Genomic DNA, 19,229 nt, shown 5'->3' on the forward strand with positions numbered 1-19,229 from the left:
TAAGCAAGAAAGGAAACGCGACCGCAATAAATAGATCCAGGGAGAAAGCATGGCAAAGTATTGCAAGCGTGTGTGTGTGTGTGTGTGTGTGTGTGTGTGTGTGTGTGTGTGTGTGTGTGTGTGTGTGTGTGTGTGTTTGAGACGGACGGGCAACGGGACGAACGGGAACGGGATGGGGGGGGGGGTGTACTGCGACGGGGGCCACAACGGGACAGGACGGGACGGGACGGGACGGGACGGGACGGGACGGGACGGGGGGCGGGGGGGTTGACCGCGACAGGGGGCCGTGACGGGATGAGTGGGGGGGACGGGACGGGACGAGACACGCAATAAATAACCCCACATTTGCAAGACCACTTTGGTAGAGGTTTGGGTTGTGTAGTTACCTTGCCATCATGATGTAACTCCAAAGGTGGACAAGAAATAAAAAATAATTTCTCCATTGACTAGAAATTGATAATTTAAAATATGCTCCTCATTGACTTACAAAGAGGCTCCTTTAAACCCATAACTAATAATTTATATATATATATATATATATATATAAATGATTAGTTACGGGTATATGTTTTTTTATAATATTTAAAAAAAAATGTAATATATTATCAAACATCTAACAACAAGATGAAGTGTTAACTATAACAGAGTGACAATTACATATCACATGAGTCATTGTGAAACAATTATGATTATGATTCATGGTCACACACTATTTCAGTAATTAATTATGACCCTGCATTCATTTTATTTGAATGCAGGGTCATTAAAATGAGTCCATATACAAACACATGTTTTGAATTAACTGTGGAAAAACTTGAAGAACAAGGCACTGGCTTAAGTAAGCTTGGCTGTTAGCCTGCTCCTGACCAGGCTAACTTCACAGCTAAATTGCCATGGTAACTAAGCTAGGCTTGCTTCAATTCTCTTTTGAGGAATCGGATAAGGCTAAACTTAGCCAGGGTGAACTGGCTAAACTAATCTTCAAGATAATTCACCTTTTGAGGAACCGAGTCAGCTCTAATCCTGGCTAAATTAAGCCAGGATAGGTGGTAAAGCCAGGCTTTAGCTCTAATTCACCTTTTGAGGAACAGGCCCCAGGTTACAGTCCATGTCCCCAAAGACAGTAGCTCAAATAATATTTTCCTTTCCTTTTGGTGATTTTATCATCTACTCAGGCTTTAGTGACCCCCCCAGACAGTTTTTAAGTTGCTCGATTCAGTATTTAGATATTTGATATTCATTTTATCAGACACGCCCCCTTCCTATACAAACCCATTGTAACTTCAAACTCCATTTTAGATTCATTGAAAACACCTGTCCTTGGTTCTGGTGACTCACCCTGCCCTCCTAATGCGTGAGGGGGCCGTATTTTTCCGAGAATTGTTTTCATTTATTTTATTGTATTTTTCATTTTCCAAAAAAAATATTAAAAATAAATGAAAAAAGTAATTGAAAAGACTTGGCCCCCTCGCGTATTAGGGGGGCGGTATGAGTCACCAGAACCAAGGACGGGTGTTTTTGATGGATCTAACATGTTAAAAATGGAGTTTGAAGTTACAATGGGTTTGTATAGGAAGGGGGCGTGTCTGATAAAAATGAATATCTAATATCTAAATATTGAATCAAGCAACTTAAAAACTGTCTGTGGTGTTCACAAAAGCCTGAGTAGATGATAAAATCACCAAAAGTTTTTTTGAAAGTGAAATATCCCTATAAGCTGTATTGACGGACAATAATATTAGCCTGGAAACCAGACGAATCTACCAGTTCCTAATAATGGCCCAGCAGATGTCTCTATTTCACCTTCTACCGGTCGCAATACAATATACTGTCAATACAAGTGAATGAGGTTTTGGGCGAACTTTACACTTGATTTTATTACCTTAGTAAACATTTTCATAAACACTTTATGTTTTCAGTCGCTATTTCGCTGTTTAGTAAATTATGGTCCCATTAATTTTAACATTAATGATAAAGTAGGGTATGTTTCTAGGGTTTCTACTGGTTCTACCGAGTGAAGACCTGCCCTCGCTGCGGTTGCAGCCAATAGCAGTCGTTTCCGGTAGCATTTCGGTACAGGAAGTTTAAAGATGGCGGATTTAAAAAAAAGTGTCTTCAAAACGGTCTGTAGAAGCCAATGGGGCTAGCGGTGTCCATATATATTTTTTGGGTCTATGGTTCCACACAGAGATTCAAGACTAATATCTATTCTACGCAGTGATAGTGTCACATGCACCCACACCCCTTTAACTAGAATTCCAGTTAAAGGGGTGTGGGTGTGACACTATTTATTTTTACGTAATTGCATGCTAGCACGCTTAGTTTGAATTTAACATTTTATGCAAACTGTGTAATCAAAATTCTGCCTGACAAAGAGATCAATTCAAACTGTCACAGTAACCCCATAATACATTGTCTCCAATGTAACCACCACATGCTTCCTGAATATAGGACGCTCGTGCACATTAAACGAGCGTTTAACGTGCACCTGTAATGCATCTATAACGTTAATGCAGAACGAAGCCAAGTTGTTTAACAAGGACCATTTATTCACACTTGAATGGGACTCAAAACAAGCTTAAGAAAGGTGGGGTGTGGTAAATGGTTCATTTTTTTTACATAACCCAAAAAATCATACAGACGACTTTAATTCCAGTCTGCATTACAAAGAAAGTGGAGTGCCAGCCTGGCTGTCAGGGTCAGTGTTCCGCACAGAAGACACAGCACAGACAACTGTGTAAGGAATCGAACCTGTGATATGCTCCATTTAAACAAGTGACACATCTCAAAACTTTGATTCTGTAACTCTTCCTCTTCATTCATTTGTCTGAAAAAAACTGTCCCTACTCCCATTCTCTCTCTCTCTCTGTCTCGTGAATAGGTCAGTGGTAGCTATGAGCTTGCTCCAGTGCTGTGTTCACTATATCTTTTTTTTAACTGAACAAACGTAACCAGACTACATACAATAGCACAAGTAAAAAGGTTTCCTCTGTACAAAATCCATCTTTAAAAATATACACAGACATACATACAGTGGCACACTTTGCTTTAGCTATGAACAACAGAGTCAAATGGATGAATCAAAAAAATAAGAAAAATAGACACACAATCATACCCGCTTGCCGGCACAAACATGCACACACAAACACACTCGTTCCTGCAAAATAAAAAACTAAAACCAAACCAAAAACAAAACAAATAAAATATAACAAAAGAACCCAGAACAAAGGTCAGCATAACATTAATGATAAGAATCAAATGTGTGGGGCTCAGCTCAGTGCAAGCATTATGGCTTGGAGGCGCTGGGGTGCAGGATATGTTGACAAGAGGCAGTACACAAGAGAAAAAGAAAATGGTGCAACATTTTCTTTACATTTCCCATCCGAACCAAATCATCACGCACACACACACGCACGCACACACACGCACACACCATATGCACCACACGTGCACTGAGAATCTAGTAAGTGCTGAACTTAGAATCCCCCCCCCCCCGCCCCTCCACCCCCCTCCTCCGCTGGGTCTTATAGTCTTTTAAAGCTGACAGCCCTGGTGTTTGTGTACCAGAGCTGGTCCGTCAACAAAAGCTGTCCCCCTTCTGTGCTTTAAAAAGAAAATAAAAAAATAATTCCCTGACCCCAACTGGGTTCATTCTCAGAGAAGGACATTTAATGTAGGATAGTTGTAAGAGTGTGTGTTGGCGCGCGCGCATATGTGTGTTTGTGTGCGTGTGTGTGTGCGTGTGTGGAAGGAGAATAAAAAATAATTTGCATTGTGCAGTGTTCCCAGGTTCCAGGATTGTGATTCCATTCTCTGCTCTATGGTTTTTCACCAAGTAGACACGACGAGCATCTCCACAGAGATGGAATATGCATGAAAATGTTGTGTTTCTGTGTGTGTGTGTGTGTGTGTGTGTGCAGTCGAGAAAAGTAACTGTGTATAAGCACAGTGACAGAGGCGTTAAGGACACGAGCACGGCACAAGTGCGTGCTCGTCGACAGAAGTGAGGGTCTTCATGTGCTCGGGGGGGGGCCGCGGCAGGGGAGTGAGGAGTGTAGCTTTTTAGTTCATTGGAGCGTGAAGTAGCACGTCTTCACCAATCTAACCCCACTCCTCCTCATCTCGCCGTTTTTTCCTTGTTGTTGTTGCTTTGGTCCAGAAAAGCCCCACAGGTCCCCCCCCTCCTTCATAGTTAAGAGTGTACAAAGGGGTGTGTATCGTGTATACTCTTCATAAGACTTTAAAATCGTTCTTTTTTCTTTGTGTTGCACACATTTGTGCTCTGAGTCAATCTCTCTCTGGGGAAGGGGGGTGGTAGGGGGGGGGGGGGGGGGTGGAAGGGGGGGAGGACACATCACACGAAGGAGGAGAACCCCGTGACGGGGGTGCGAGACCCCGGAGGGTTGGTGTTGGTGTTGGTGGTGTTGGCGCTGACGGCGACGGGGTTGACGGCGTGCGCGTTGACGTGCGCGTTGACGTGCGCGGCCGGCTGGCCTGTGGGCGTGTAGGCCCCGCCGGCGCTGTGCTGTGTCACCACCGTCTGGTAGTAGGGCTCGGCGTCGCCGTCGCCAATGCCGCCAATGCCACCGCTGCCGCACTCCTCGTAGCCGAAGGGCGCGGCCAGGCCCTTCAGGCCTTTGGGCTGACGCTTCCACGAGTTGTAGTAGGTGGGGTCGCTCATGTAGTGGTTGACGAACGAGTGCTTGGGCTGCTCGTCCTCGTAGTCGCTGTCTGTTAACTGGAGGGAGAGAGAGAGACGCGCACACGCACACGCACACGCGCACACACACACACACACACACACACACACACACACACACACACACACACACACACACACACACACACACACACACACACACGCTGTGTTTAGGCGGATACATTGTCATTCACCAGAAAAGCAATGATACATTAAACTATGCAGTAAATGATGATATCCTACTATAAATGTGCGAAATCTCGGGGGTGGGGAATGAATGCTATTGGTTGTGTAGCTTGTCAATCCCTACTTTATCATACATTTTAAAATTAATGGGACCATAATTTACCAAAACGCATATCATGGTGATTGAAAGAAGACTTTAAACTAGCGACTGGAAGCATATAGTATTTATGACAATGTTTATTAAAGGTTTAATGACATTCACTTTTACACCACATTCAAAGTCTTTGTCCTGGTCCTTCAAAAGTGTACAAAAAGTTTTAAGTGAAAATTCCATTCCAGTGATCAATGGCAGGTGTTTTTCTCTCACATTTCTAAAGCCTTTTCAACTGCAATGAAAAAAGAAATCTTTGCCTGCGGGTGTCGCTGGTGAGGGATTTTGCCTGTCAATCATCGCTTCTGCTCCGCCCCCCCAAAGGAAAGGATAGGGGAGGGGAGGGGCGAGGAGGAGAGTGGGCGGGATTAATCGACAGTGACCTCACTGTCGAAGGGCCAAGCTCAGATTACTTTTCAGCCTAATTATTCAGAAAACCCCAGACCACAGAAAATCCACTGAATGTTCTAAGTTCAGTTTTTTTGGGTGTAATTGAGGTCATAAAACCCCAAATAAAACATTGAAAATAAAAAAGTGAAAATGAATGTCATGATACCTTTAAGGTAAGAAAATCAAATGTAAAGTTTGGCAAAAACCCATCCGCTTGAATGGAGCTTAATTACTTCTGACACCAGCAGGGGGGAAACAGCGAGACTACAGGCCATTCATATGAACTGTCTCTTCCTATATAGCCTCAATTTAGAACTCGGAAGCTGGCCCCTTGGTCAGGACACAAATGTAGTCGGAGAACACGGTGTTGGTCTTAAGATCGAGAGCCTCCAGACAGAGACTCTGTCGAAAGACTAATTCTACTTAGTCAATGAACGCGTCACTTGACAGAAATAACCGACTTACAGAGGAAAAACCCATCACGTAGCGACAGCTAATTTTGTTGAGCGATGCCGGTCATGCTACAAAGTGTAAATTGGGCTTTAGCATTCAAAAGAGACGTAATGGAGAAAGAGATAGTAAGGAAGACAAATAGGGACAAAGGAAATGGGATGGATAGAGGGAGAGAAAGGCAAGAGGAGAGGAGATACTGTAAAAAGGAGAGGAGAGAGAGAGAGAGAGGTACCTCAGACTCAGAGACCTCTGTGGGTTTCTCAGTGAGCGTGGTGCTCTCAGTGAGAACGGCTCCATTGTAGCTGTTACAGATGTCTTCATCAGAGTAGTGGAGACCACCAGGGCTGGGTCTGGGGGGTGACCTGGACACACACACACACACACACACACACACACACACACACACACACACACACACACACACACACACACACACACACACACACACACACACACACACACACACACACACACACACACACACACACACACACACACACACACACACACACACACAATTTTAATCAAACCACAAATTTCTATTTTAGTGCGTATAGTTTAGGCATGTACGATTTATCGTAAATCGATTCAAATTGATTCAAACAGGTGACAATTTAAACAGATTTAATAAAAAATAAAAACATTATCGTGATGCAAACAGCAGAGGGCGTGTAACAAATGAGAGGAAAATACAGGATCTTTGTAAGAGAAATTATTTAAAAAAATAGTTTTCAGTCATTTGCTACTGTATTGAAAAGAGGATAAGAGAATCAGTATTGTAAAAAAAAAAATACAAGAGAAGAAAATACTGGATTTGTGTAAAATCGTATCGTGAACCTAGTATCGTGATTGGAATCATATCGTGAGTTGAGTGAATCGTTACACGCCTAGTATAGTGCGTATGTACATGCGTCTATGTGTGTGTGTGTGTGTGTGTTTGTGTGTCTGTGTGTGTGTGCTCAGTATCAGCTGTTATAGGAAGCCGCTCATTTTGGAGGCGGCGTTGTTTCCTTTATCCATGATAAAGGAAACAACGCCTTGGGATGGATAGAGCGGAAATCTACCTCTGTATGTGGTTTACATGATGTCTGCTGTGTTTGACAAGTATGTCAACATTATTGTATATAACAATGTTCTGCCGTCTAGACACTTTGTAACTGGCTGTTTTCAAATTGTCTGACTACACTGGCAGTGTTTATGTCCTTTGTACAAGGCATTCTTGTACTTCTGTTCCTTTGTGGACATAAATACATAATTTGTGTTCGTGTGTGTGTGTGTGTGTGTGTGTGTGTGTGTGTGTGTGTGTGTGTGTGTGTGTGTGTGTGTGTGTGTGTGTGTGTGTGTGTGTGTGTGCGTGCGTGCGTGCGTGCGTGCGTGCGTGCGCGTGCGTGCGTGTGCGCGCGCGTGCGTGTATTGTGTCTAAAACAGACACAAGACCTGATTTCACAATTTGCAATAAACCCCTTAAAGTCTATTCACGTCACGAGACATACACATATTTGGGTCACAAGTTTAATGTGGCAGGCGAGTGGAAAGATCATGTCGATGTAATCATTTCTGAGTACTCCAGCAGACTTGATTTAATCCATGCATCGCCCCTGCCACTTATCATGAAACTTGAGGCAGTCAGAGTAATAGCAATGGCCATGGTACAACATATTTTCTCCAATGTACATGTTCCACGAAAGTCACTACGTGATTAGACTGACAAAACTGTACACCCAGTGAGACAATGGACTGGTCTTAACACACACACAACACGTGACATTATATTTCACAGTAAACGTGAGGGTGATATGGGTGTTTCCAATTTTGAATGAACATATATTGCTATGAGGCTCTCCCATTTGTTAAATATGCTGAACAATGATGACCAGTATGTGAGAGAACTTGCACGTTCATCTCTGTTCTTGGACCTAAAACGAAGTAAGGTCCCCCTGGCATGTGGCCCGCATCCTAGCTTCCTAGGCTTCAGGAGGAAGCTTAGTGGAAAGCTAGACAGTCGCTCCCCCAGCTTCGGTGTGTGGTCAGACTGGCCGGACTTAAACGATCTGTGCTGCTGGGCTGATGTTACCTTGGAGTGGGTAATGGCCGTCTCGGAGGACTTTATATCTGACTCCAGTATCTCTGTCAGAGCATCTAGGACTATGTGTGGAACAGAACACCAACTCCCCCTGACTAATGCCCGAGGTCGCCTCTTATGGGCACAACAGCAAAGGCAGCGACAACATTGGACTGAGCTGAGACTGCAAGGGAAGACTGCATGCCTCTCTACTGCAGACCATTCTGTCTCTCATTCTGTCAAAGAATTGCCTTAGATGAGTGCATTGTTGTCTTTACTCTGAAAGCGGGGTTGCAGGTTTTACCATCTAAACTTAACCTCTCCATCTGGTTTCCAGGCAACCATGCTCCTCACTGTATACATCATGGTCACGAACAAATTGCTGAAACCATGTCCCACATCTTAAATGGGTGCCATGTATACAGGGGACTCTACATATGTAGGCATGACAGAATAGTGGATTTGATATCAAAAGATATCTCTTCTATTTTCAGGTCCTCCATCATCCTGTATAAGCATTCTACTGTGAAGCCGAGCATGTTAAGCCTGTGCAATGATGATTCTGTGTTCTCTAACATTTCAGCTAACACCCCTGATGTCATTGGTGTAAATGAAAACCATAGGGAGGTGTTCACTCTCGAGGTCGGCTGTACCTTTGATTACAGCTTAGAGGAAGCCTTCCTAACCAAAGTGCTAAAATATCATCAGCTAGAGTAGACCATCTCACAGCTAGGCTACAGATGTAAACTTTTTTTTATTTTAAATCTTTGGTAGCCTAGGGCACGTGCACAAGTTGGTTGTGAGGGGCCTTCAAATGGCCGACCTCTCCAAAAGGAGGGCCAAACAGTTACTGCTCAATATCAGCTATTATAGGAAGCCGCTCAATTGGGAGGAGGCGTTGTTTCCTTTACCCATGATTGCTGTCTGCCAACATTATTGAATGTAACAATGTTCTGCCTTATATGCACTTGCTGGCTGTTTTCCCATTATCTGACTGTTTATGTTTATTATGTTTATTCTCTTATGTTTATGTCTTTTGTACATTCTTGTACTTATGTTTATGTGGACATAAATAAATATTTCAAATGTGTGTGTGTGTGTGTGTGCGTGTGTGCGTGTGTGCGTGCGTGCGTGCGTGCGTGCGTGTGTGTAAAGTACTCGTACCTGGTTCCGTTCTTCTTGAGGAAGGAGTTCTTGGTGTTCAGTGATCTGCTGTTGAGCTCCAGAGCAGTGAAGCCTCCATTGTCCAGCGTCACAGCCTCCTCCACTGTGGAGATGTGTTTACCTGGAGAAGGACAGGAGTCTTGTCACTTTTATTTATAAAACACTAAATTTTGACAAAAGTGCTGAATTCAAGTCAGCAAAAACATCCAATCTAAGACTTATTTTAAGGAATAAAACATTATTTTAAACATTCTATCTGGTAGAGTATGTTACAATATACCAGGGGTGTGAGGATTTGCTTATCGATATTGATATCGATAACAAATGAGAATCTATAATAATAATAAAAAAGTGCAACACATTAAAAGCCTCGTGGCTAACCTGAGATGTGTGCATGCATGATTAGCAGAACGAAATAACGAGATTCGCACATCCAAATAAGTACACAAATATTATCTGGCAATAAAGCAACGCAATTTGTATAGATTTTTTTCACAATTAATAAAAGCATCAATCTGTATGAATGAAGCATTAACTACAGCAGTGGTTCTCAACCTTTTCAGACCACGACCCCCCAAAATAATTATATTTGAACTGGGGACCCCCCACCCTGATATGCACTTGGAATTGTAGGAGTTGAGGCATTACATTTAGTTTGACTTGGTTCCACAGATACATACTGTATTGTGAAAATAGCAGATCTACAAGCTCACAAGATCTCCTATTTTCACAATGTTTGCCTCTTTCTTATATTATTTGACAAATTGGCCAATGTTTGACCCGTTTTTATAGCAGTAATGGTCTGTTTTCTTTTCTGTCTTTCTTTCTTCTTTTTTTTGGTATTAAAAAGGTCTTAACAGTCCTTAAATTGTCACCTCACTGTCATCTGGGGCCCCCCCCAAACAAAAAATCATGTGGGGACCCCCCGGGGGTCCTGACCCTCAGGTTGAGAACCACTTGAGAACCACACTACAGTATAATAGTTTGATGAGAAATATTCAAATATTCAAAGACCAGTCAGTGAGGAAAGCATCATTAAAAACCAGTTGGACTGCTCAGCACTGCTCACTGGGTCTCTTCTGGTCCTAGATTGGGTTTATAAAATCCATTTTATTCATTGGGCAGTAACCTTGGTTGGCATGATTTGAATTTTTTGTCTCTGCTAAGTTATTGCTTTTTTGCATGAAAATAAGAACATTTTCATATCTCCATATTGGCTTTTTCATTATTAGCTCCTCTAGCTGGCAGGGCTCAAAGGATGTCGGTTCGTCCGTCTGCCACTTTGGTCCCAAATAAGATTTCTCAAAACTAATTTCATAAATAAAAACTATTCAAGTGCAAACTGAGAGCTGGTTGCACCTTATCACAAATTGGGCTCGTTTTAAATCATGGTACTTCCTTTTGATTCAATTTAAAGATTTTTGCTGTTGTTTACAATTATGTGTTAATCCTTCAGTGAATATACAATAATCATATTTACATACAGTTCATGTACTGTATGTAAACGCAGTACATATTTATTTACTTACAGTTCATGCATACGACCCCCGACCTCGTTCTGCCATTAATAGCAATATTTCCCTTTTCTTTTCTGCCCACTAATGAGAGAATTGTTAGGATGACATGTCCGTTAGTTCAGACCACTTGGGTCTGTTTGGCTGAAGCTAGCAGGGTTTTTAGACTTTTTTTTAACCTTAATTAATACCACAAAACACAGCCTCTTATCTCCCTTTCTACCATACGCACACACGCACGCACATTCGCACACATTCAACCTCTGTCTTTGCCTCATCCCTCCATCTCTTTCTTTCCCTCCTCATCTCTTTTTTCGACTAATTACTCCTCTGCCCAGGGGTTTCCGCGGCAACTCAAGATTAAAGAGCCTGTCCTGGTGTGACCTCTGTTTGGCAGCAAAGGATCTGTGTTGTTGACTCACACACACACACACACACACACACACACACACACACACACACACACACACACACACACACACACACACACACACACACACACACACACACACACACACACACACACACACACACACACACACACACACACCTGAACCCAACACAGAACAGCGTATGTAAAACACTGCAGCATAGGGGGCAGCTTAGGGGCTGTTATAACTGAATGGGTAGAGAGAGGCTGCCTGGGAATCAGAAGGTCCCAGGTTTGATTCCCGGCGTGTGGAGGTGTCCCTGAGCAAGACACTGAACCCCTAACTCCTCCCCCGCGCCAAATCAAGTGGGTCTAATTATTATTATTTAGGAATGTGAAACATCTGGACGGACGGACGGAGTGAAGACCAGAGGTTCACAGACCTGTGCTGCAGGTCTTGTACTTGTTGTTGTGTCCATGGAGCAGCAGGGTGAAGACCAGGACCAGGATGAGGATCAGACCCACCAGGGCCATGACCAGTAGGAACCACCACTCCTCATAGAAGGGACGATCCGACAGGGCTGGAGAGGAGAGGAGGGGGGGGGGGGGGAACACAGACAGAAGATCAGACACAGACAGAGAGGTGAGGGGAACAAAGACACAAACAGAAGGAAGCACAGACACAGACACAGACACAGACACAGACACAGAGAGCGTGAAACACAGCCAGAAAGAGGGAGACACAGACAGAGAGGAGCAGAGACAGAGAGACAGAGATAGAGAGATAGAGAGATAGAGAGATAGAGAGACAGAGAGACAGAGAGGAGCACAGCCAGAGACACAGAGACAGACACAGACACAGACACAGACACAGACACAGACACAGACACAGACACAGACACAGACAGATACAGACACAGACACAGACACAGACACAGACAGACACAGACACAGACACAGACACAGACACAGACACAGACAAAGACAGACACAGACAGACACAGAGACAAAGAGAGGAGCACAGCCAGAGGCAGAGATGGGAACACAGTCAGAGAGAGAGAGAGGGGAACACAGCATGTGATTGGTTAATAGGCTGTGGGAAGAAAGGTGCGAGAAACAGAAAGGTCGGCAGTAATACCTTAAAAAAATGTAAAACATTAATCCAATTCTGCAATGGACCACCCTCACTGCACCGATGGGGATGGGGATCATAATGGGGATCATAATGGCCCTGTGTGGAAAATGCCAACTCCCCACGCCCCTCCTCTTAGTCATTTGTACGAAGACTCGTTCCAAATTGACTGATTGCAAGGGACAGCAAGCTCTGATTAGGTTTTCCAATAGGGTTCCTCACAGCGCTCCCCCCCCCCCCCCGAACCAACTGGCACATCGAACTGATTAAAACAGTGAGGATGATTTTTTCCATTGATCGCAGGTGAGTAAAACAATGGACTCCTCCTATTGATGTGATTGTGGTTAGGAGTTGGTGGAATCCAGAGCCTCAGTGAAGAGGATCTTTATTTCTATTTGGATGGCAGCCCACACATTATTTATTTATAGCATACCATCTATTTATTTCATCTTAATTTAATTTCTTACCAGTTAATGAATAAAATATGTCAGAACGGATCTTTGACATGCCCAGAGGAGGGTTTAATGTCATCTGTAAAGTGGGGAAGGCTTAAAAGGTGTGGATCGAAATACGGAGGTTAATTAATTCCTAGCCTGACATCCCTCAAGGTGTTACTCACTCCCTCTACCGAGTGTGGTTGTACAAACTCTACCACTAGATGGCAGAAGATATGACACACCAGCAACACAAAGTGAAACTTATCCTCCTATAATTTGACTAACCTTTGTGGCCATGGTGGTGTCGTGGTGGTGTCTTGGGAGATCAAACTGCGCATGCGTCGCATCCAATCCAAACACCCATTCTGTGTGTGTGTGTGCGCGCGCTCGCTCGCGACACACTGTTGCCGTGTTGCCGTCTGCGTCGCAGCTCCGTGGTGTGTGTGTGTGTGTGCGCGCGCGCACGCTCGCTCGCGACAGCTCGCGCCTGTGTGTTCGCGCGACGGCCGTGTGTGTGTGTGTGTGCGCGCGCGCGACGGCTCGCGTTCGCGTGAGAAACAAGCAGCAAGGTCTGTACTTTCGCCTGTGCCCTTCACCGGGGCTTGGGTGCTCATATCCCCCTACGGGTATGGTCTAGTGTGTATAATTGTTTGGAGTTAATAGTCTGGTCAGACTCACCCCTTCAAACCCCTTCACCTTTTTGTGCAGGGGTGTGAAAGTGTGAGTTTCTTTGCAGGACACGAGAGGGTCATGCACTCTCCATACATCTAGCCAGCTCGTCTGTACTTTTCGCTCCTGCATCTTTCTTGAGTACGTGTTAATGTGGGACGTCCTCGTGACCGGTGCCGGTGTGTTGGCTCCCACAGCACCAATTTGCTGGCTGGCAGTTGTTGATATCTTTGGCAGTGTCCTGCTAGTCTCATTCTCCTGGCTGCTATTTTCTCGCTCAACCTTGGTATTCCCTCACACAGATTATTATTATTATTTAATTTTTTATTATTTTATCTCACGATTTATGAACCCTATTTTTTCACCCAGTGCCAATTGCCTAAGCTGTAATCCTGGGCGTTACTCTCCCTCTGCCAGCCTGGGGAGAGCCCTGAACTGAGCTCAGGCTTCCTTCAATACATGAGGAGTGAGCAGGCCACTTCTTATCGCCTGACAGGGGGGAGTTTCCCCGGTATGGCGTAGCGCGTGGAAGGAACACATTATTGTATAGTGTTATAGTGTAGCACCCGTCTAGAGAATGCACACTGATTGCTTGCCATGGACCATGGGTACTAGAGAGTACCTACACTACTACTGGGATATAACTGTACATGCTGGATAATGAGACCGTAATAATTGTCACTTTTCATGCAGTGTGTTATGTGTGTTTACCTGCGAGAGATGCAGACGGGGTGCTTGGCTCTCCGTAACCGTAGCGATTGACAGCGATTACTCGAAACTCGTAGCTGACGCCGGACCTCAGCCGCTCTATCGGCACGGAAACGGACCTGCTGCTGTCAGGGAGGAGCTTGATGAAAGAATCCCACACCCCTTCATCTGGAGAGAACGAGAGAGAGAGAGAAAAATATATGTTTTATGTAGAGTCATGATGGGTAAAGAACTGCCCCCAAAAAAAGTTCTCAACTGATTCAGGTGTGAGTGTAAGAAATTAAAAGAATGGGGATAATTGGCTTGAACAAAGAGCACGCTCACAGAGGGCTGAACACAGATCTCCAGTGGTTTTCTGGTGATATTCATGTGACTTACCCGAGGGCCGTGCTTCAATAACATAGCCAACGACAGGTCCCGCCCCCGTATCCCCCTCTGTCCAATGGATGGCAAGGGCAGAGGAGGATTTAGTGATGGACATCTCCATGGGCGAACCAGGGGTACCTTTTGTGGGGAAACGGAGGATATTAGAAAGGCAACCGGTGACGTCCCTATTCCCCCCAGTCATCTACCCACCTTCATCCCCAAAATAAATCCCACTCTTACCTTGCAGGGCCTGTGCAGTGACGTTGGCATGCATCGGCGGTCCATAGCTCACGGTGCGAGCCTGAACGCTGAACGTGTACGTCGCCTCTTTGGTCAGGTCTCGAACCTTCAGCCAGCGCTGCCAGCTTCCCTTCACCTCCACCGTCACCACTTTAGTCACTCCTGCTCAAGTGGAAAACACACACACACACACACACACACACACACACACACACACACACACACACACACACACACACACACACACACACACACACACACACACACACACACACACACACACACACACACACACACACACACACACACACACACACAGAGGAACAAGAGGAACAAGAGAGTCACCTTACGTATGTTATTTTTGTTTTTGTGAGGACTGGTTGACTTCACAAGGAAAAACTTCACAATCTACCCCCGGGCCGGGCCTCTCCATGGAGCACGACCGTGGATTTCTTTTTTTTTTTTCTTCAATTTTCCAGGGGGACCATTTTCAGTGTAACACCACCCGAAATCGACCGGAAGTGCGATCACGTTTTTTGTTTCCCGTCTGCCTTCATTCTAAGTCGTACACAAAAAGTTCTGTAAAACCTGTAATGGGACATGTAGTTTTTCATCCTCGCATTTCCCATGTTAACATAAACGATCAGAACTCAAACATGGCGGCTCCGTTTGACACGCGGTCTCGACGAGTAGACACCAGGACATGTGCCCGTTGTTTACAAACATTGGATCGGGCAATCTAAAGGATTTTAACGGGGCCTATGGCGACCTGAAAAAAACAAAAAACAACAATAAAACCTTGGCACTGGTGAGTACATTATGAGATTAGCCCTTGGCGGTGGATGTGTTAACATTCTTATATTATACCATTATATACTGTATACACATTATTGTTGTATTATATTATATCATCATATACTATCTTACACTATTATATTTGCTACTATTGTTATTGCTACTACTTGTATCTTTCTCTCTGTTCTCCCTCTCTCTCTTTCCCCCCCGACACGGTCGAGGCAGAAGGCCGCCCACCCTAGAGCCTAGGGTCTGCCTGACGTTTCTTTCGTTGCCACTGTCGCAAAATTGCTTGCTCAGGGTGGGACTGTCGGGTCTCTGCTCTACATGTAAAGTGTCTTGAGACAACTTTGTTGTGATTTGACACTCTAATAAAATTGAATTGAATTGAATTGAACCCCCACGCACGCACGCACTCACGCACACACACACACCTTTGTGCATGTCCATACCTTGCACAGGGGCAGTGGGCTGATAGACCACCCTGTAGCCCTCCAGCTGCCCATTAGGGCTGAGAGGAGCACCCCAGGACACGTTGACACTTCCCCCCGTCACCTCTGAGAAGGTCAGGAAGCTGGGCTGGCTGGGAGCTGAGGAGAAACCATTGGTGATAATGAGAGGAAGAATGACAGGATTATATCAAATGACACCTGCCGTCTGTGTCAGAGAACAGTAAAGGCTCATGTATGATGTCATCATACAACACTGAACACCAGTCAAATGACAATTTCAGGTTTAAATTGCATAATGTCTGTTTGGGGGCCATAATGACAATGAACCAATTAGCGTTGAAGGAGGACTAGCTGGCCTGGCGTTTTGAGCTTGTAGATCTGCTACTTTTGCATTTTTTGCCAGACCCAGGGGGTCGGGCCTACATGAGGCTTTGTCGGTCCCCTTTTGCTATCGTTTTCGTCCATATATGGACGAAAACGTTTTCTTACATGTCCCTATTTTTGATTGGCCAAGCTTAGCGTGACGTAGTTTAGAAACCATTCAGATTTCCGGCCATTCAGATTTCAACCACTAGGGGTCTGGCAGTACCAGGTCCCCTGGTTCCCTTGTTTTAATTTGAATCCTGAAAAGTAACAGTTCTGGACGTAGGAGGTTTCCACCCGACAGAGACGATATACTATTTAAAGGGATAGTGCACCCAAAAAACACCTTTTTTTCTATAAATTAGTCACCCCATGGAGACTTGAATTCATGGATATTTTTTAGTTTTGTCGCATTCCTATGCCAATAATGTGATGACAGGCAGCGGTTCCGGTAGGAGACAAAAAGAGTGTCCTTTGTGTATCCCACCGGAACCGCTGTCATCAAATTATTGGCATAGGAATGTGACAAAAACAAAAACATATCCATGAATTCTCCGTGGGGTGACTAATCGATAGAGAAAAAGTAATTTTGGGGGTGAACTATCCCTTTAACGTCCTATTTTTGGGCGGTGTAGCCGCCCCTATAAGTGGGGTTGGGACACCTCATTAGTATTAGTTTCCTGCACTGTGATTGGCCCATTAGTAGACCCCTAGCTGTACTGTGATTGGCTGACTCTATTGGCTGACTCTATTCAGCACTGTGATTGGCTCGCGAGACACATGATGACATTAATAACCTATAAATAGGATTATGCACTTCCAAAAATCCATTTTTTTTGGAAGTGAGCTTCCATCACTATGATGACCACTGTGATGACCACACCGCCCACTTCACACTGGGTGTGATTTTTTCTATCATGACGACATTATGAAAATCAGACACAACTTCTCACTCTCTCATGGTTCAGATACACACATTTTCTATAGAAGCAGGTGGCAAAGGATTGTGGAATTGATTGAAATCGTTTCAGCTTTATGCAAATGAGCAGCAACACTTTGCTTCAATCATTGTTCAATGTGACAGAGTATCAATCACTTAGCCACCATTTAATCAGTGACACACAAAAAAACACATTGATTTATGGAGACAAAACGTATTATTCATATTATTCAGATGGATAAACGGCTGCTGAAGGTAAGAACTAAAGGAACGTTTCATTCAGGTGTTTGTGTGTGCCAGCATTAACTTAACCCATTCAATCCGGGAACGCATCTCTGTCATTTGAGATGTCTTTGGCTATTCAAAAATAGCAGATATACAAGCTCATAGTGCGGCATTATGAGCTTGTATATCTGCTATTTTTAAAAAATCTTGAAAATGTGTGCAAATCTTTTTTAAACGTATGTTGCTATATCAGTGGTTCTCAAACGTTTTCATGTCAAGGACCGCCATAATGATATGTATTTGGCTGCGGACCCCCATCTCAAAATATTTTGTTCCAGGGACCCCCCAGAAAAGTTTTAAAAATACTTTATGTTCAAAGATTTGCACAAAGATCTACAAGTTCATAGCCGCGCTATGAGCTTGTATATCTGCTCTTTTTGAATAGCCAAAGACATTTTAAATGACAGAGATGCGTTCCCGGACTGAAAGTGTTAACTGTACAGGAGTTGCTTCAAAGGCTCAGCATGCTCAACTAGAAAGTGTCTTTGAACACCGTAGGGTGCAGATTACAGGCAATATTAGACATCAAAAGAACAAACTCAGTCACTAGTAGAAAGTCTTTTAGAGCATTTAATATGCCGCAGCAGCAGTCCATAAGGCAATGAACGCGTTTTGGCCTGTTGGCCTTCTATTCGTCAGCGTTATTACGCTGTATTACGTATTGTGACTGCTGCGGCTGCATATTAAATGCTCTAAAAGACGTGTTCTACTTTTCTGCACAGGAGTTGTCCATGCTGGTATGAAATATATCCCCAATATATCCAAATTATTACCTTCTGTCGCCGCCGGTTACCCATCTGTAATAAAGTTCCATTGCTCCATTATCCCATTTTGGGGCGGGAACCCCTATTTGTAACTATACCTTTCAGGACGGGAACCCCGGGTTCTTGTTGCTATGTACATTATATAGCAACATAGATTTGTTGTAATTTTTGAATACATATTTGAAGTTTTTCAGAAAACTTCCGTCAGGATTTAGAAAGCGTTTTTAGAATCGGCCTCATGTCTAAATGGGTTAAGTATGATGAGATGTTTATTAGGGGATGTATTTAAATGATAGGATATGATTCAGGGACGATACATTTTAATACGGAATGATTCGGTGCAATTCGACGCGATACGATGCAATCGGATACAGTTCTAAATTCTACATTTGTTTAATGTAAAATAAGCCAATTCTATAAAAGTGGTTATCAATTTGATGACAAACTCAAAAGGTGGATTAGCTAGAAAAAACTGCGTGCATATGGTTAAATGCAGTGAATACTGACAGTACACAGTAAACAGAATGCAGTATCCAATTCTGTGCATAATGTCAGTAGACACAGCCTGATCTCACACAACATAGGTGAAATAGCACGGAATGAATTCTGTGAATAGACGACTAGAAAACCCTAAAACCTGTCCACGAATCCCACAGTGAAATAACAAGGGTTGTAACCCGGAAACAGAGCAGTCCCCACAACATGATTTATGATTCTGTGCCTATAACTCAAACTGCGCTGAGTAGGCTCAAGCGAACGTCTCAACGTTGAGCACGGCAACTCGCTCGATTTAGCTTGCTCCTACATGGTAAAGTCAATGGAGGGGATACGAGGCGGCTATGCTCAGGTTTTCGGGTTTTCTAGCTGTCTATGTACGGAATGACATCCGTGCTATTTCACCTATGTTGTGTGAGATCGGGTTGGTAGACAATAACAGTAAACGGGACATAATCGTAAATCATCGTCCCTCTAGTCTCGGTACCTCCGAGACGTCATTTCCTCCTCTGCGGGGGAGCGCAGGAGGCGAACTCGAAGAAAATGACTACTCCTTTTTCAATCTGACTGGTTTTTCAATCATACTGTAACATA

The 19,229-nt window shown here is 44.0% G+C and overlaps 1 protein-coding gene across 1 annotated transcript in view; it reads right to left on the reverse strand.

The window, feature by feature from the left end:
* Positions 1-2,528: 2,528 nt before the first annotated feature.
* sdk1b (sidekick cell adhesion molecule 1b) overlaps positions 2,529-19,229 on the reverse strand; it is a 399,597-nt gene continuing 382,896 nt past the window's right edge. Inside the window, 8 exon segments of the mRNA XM_080416488.1 lie at positions 2,529-4,738; positions 6,112-6,241; positions 9,106-9,226; positions 11,433-11,570; positions 13,939-14,103; positions 14,314-14,439; positions 14,542-14,703; positions 15,789-15,926. Of these exon segments, the coding sequence (XP_080272614.1) occupies positions 4,355-4,738; positions 6,112-6,241; positions 9,106-9,226; positions 11,433-11,570; positions 13,939-14,103; positions 14,314-14,439; positions 14,542-14,703; positions 15,789-15,926 (1,364 nt within the window). The 3' untranslated portion in view covers positions 2,529-4,354.

Source organism: Gymnoscopelus braueri (genome assembly GCF_963280865.1).
Source record: "Gymnoscopelus braueri genome assembly, chromosome: 2".
Classification (NCBI taxonomy): domain Eukaryota; kingdom Metazoa; phylum Chordata; class Actinopteri; order Myctophiformes; family Myctophidae; genus Gymnoscopelus; species Gymnoscopelus braueri.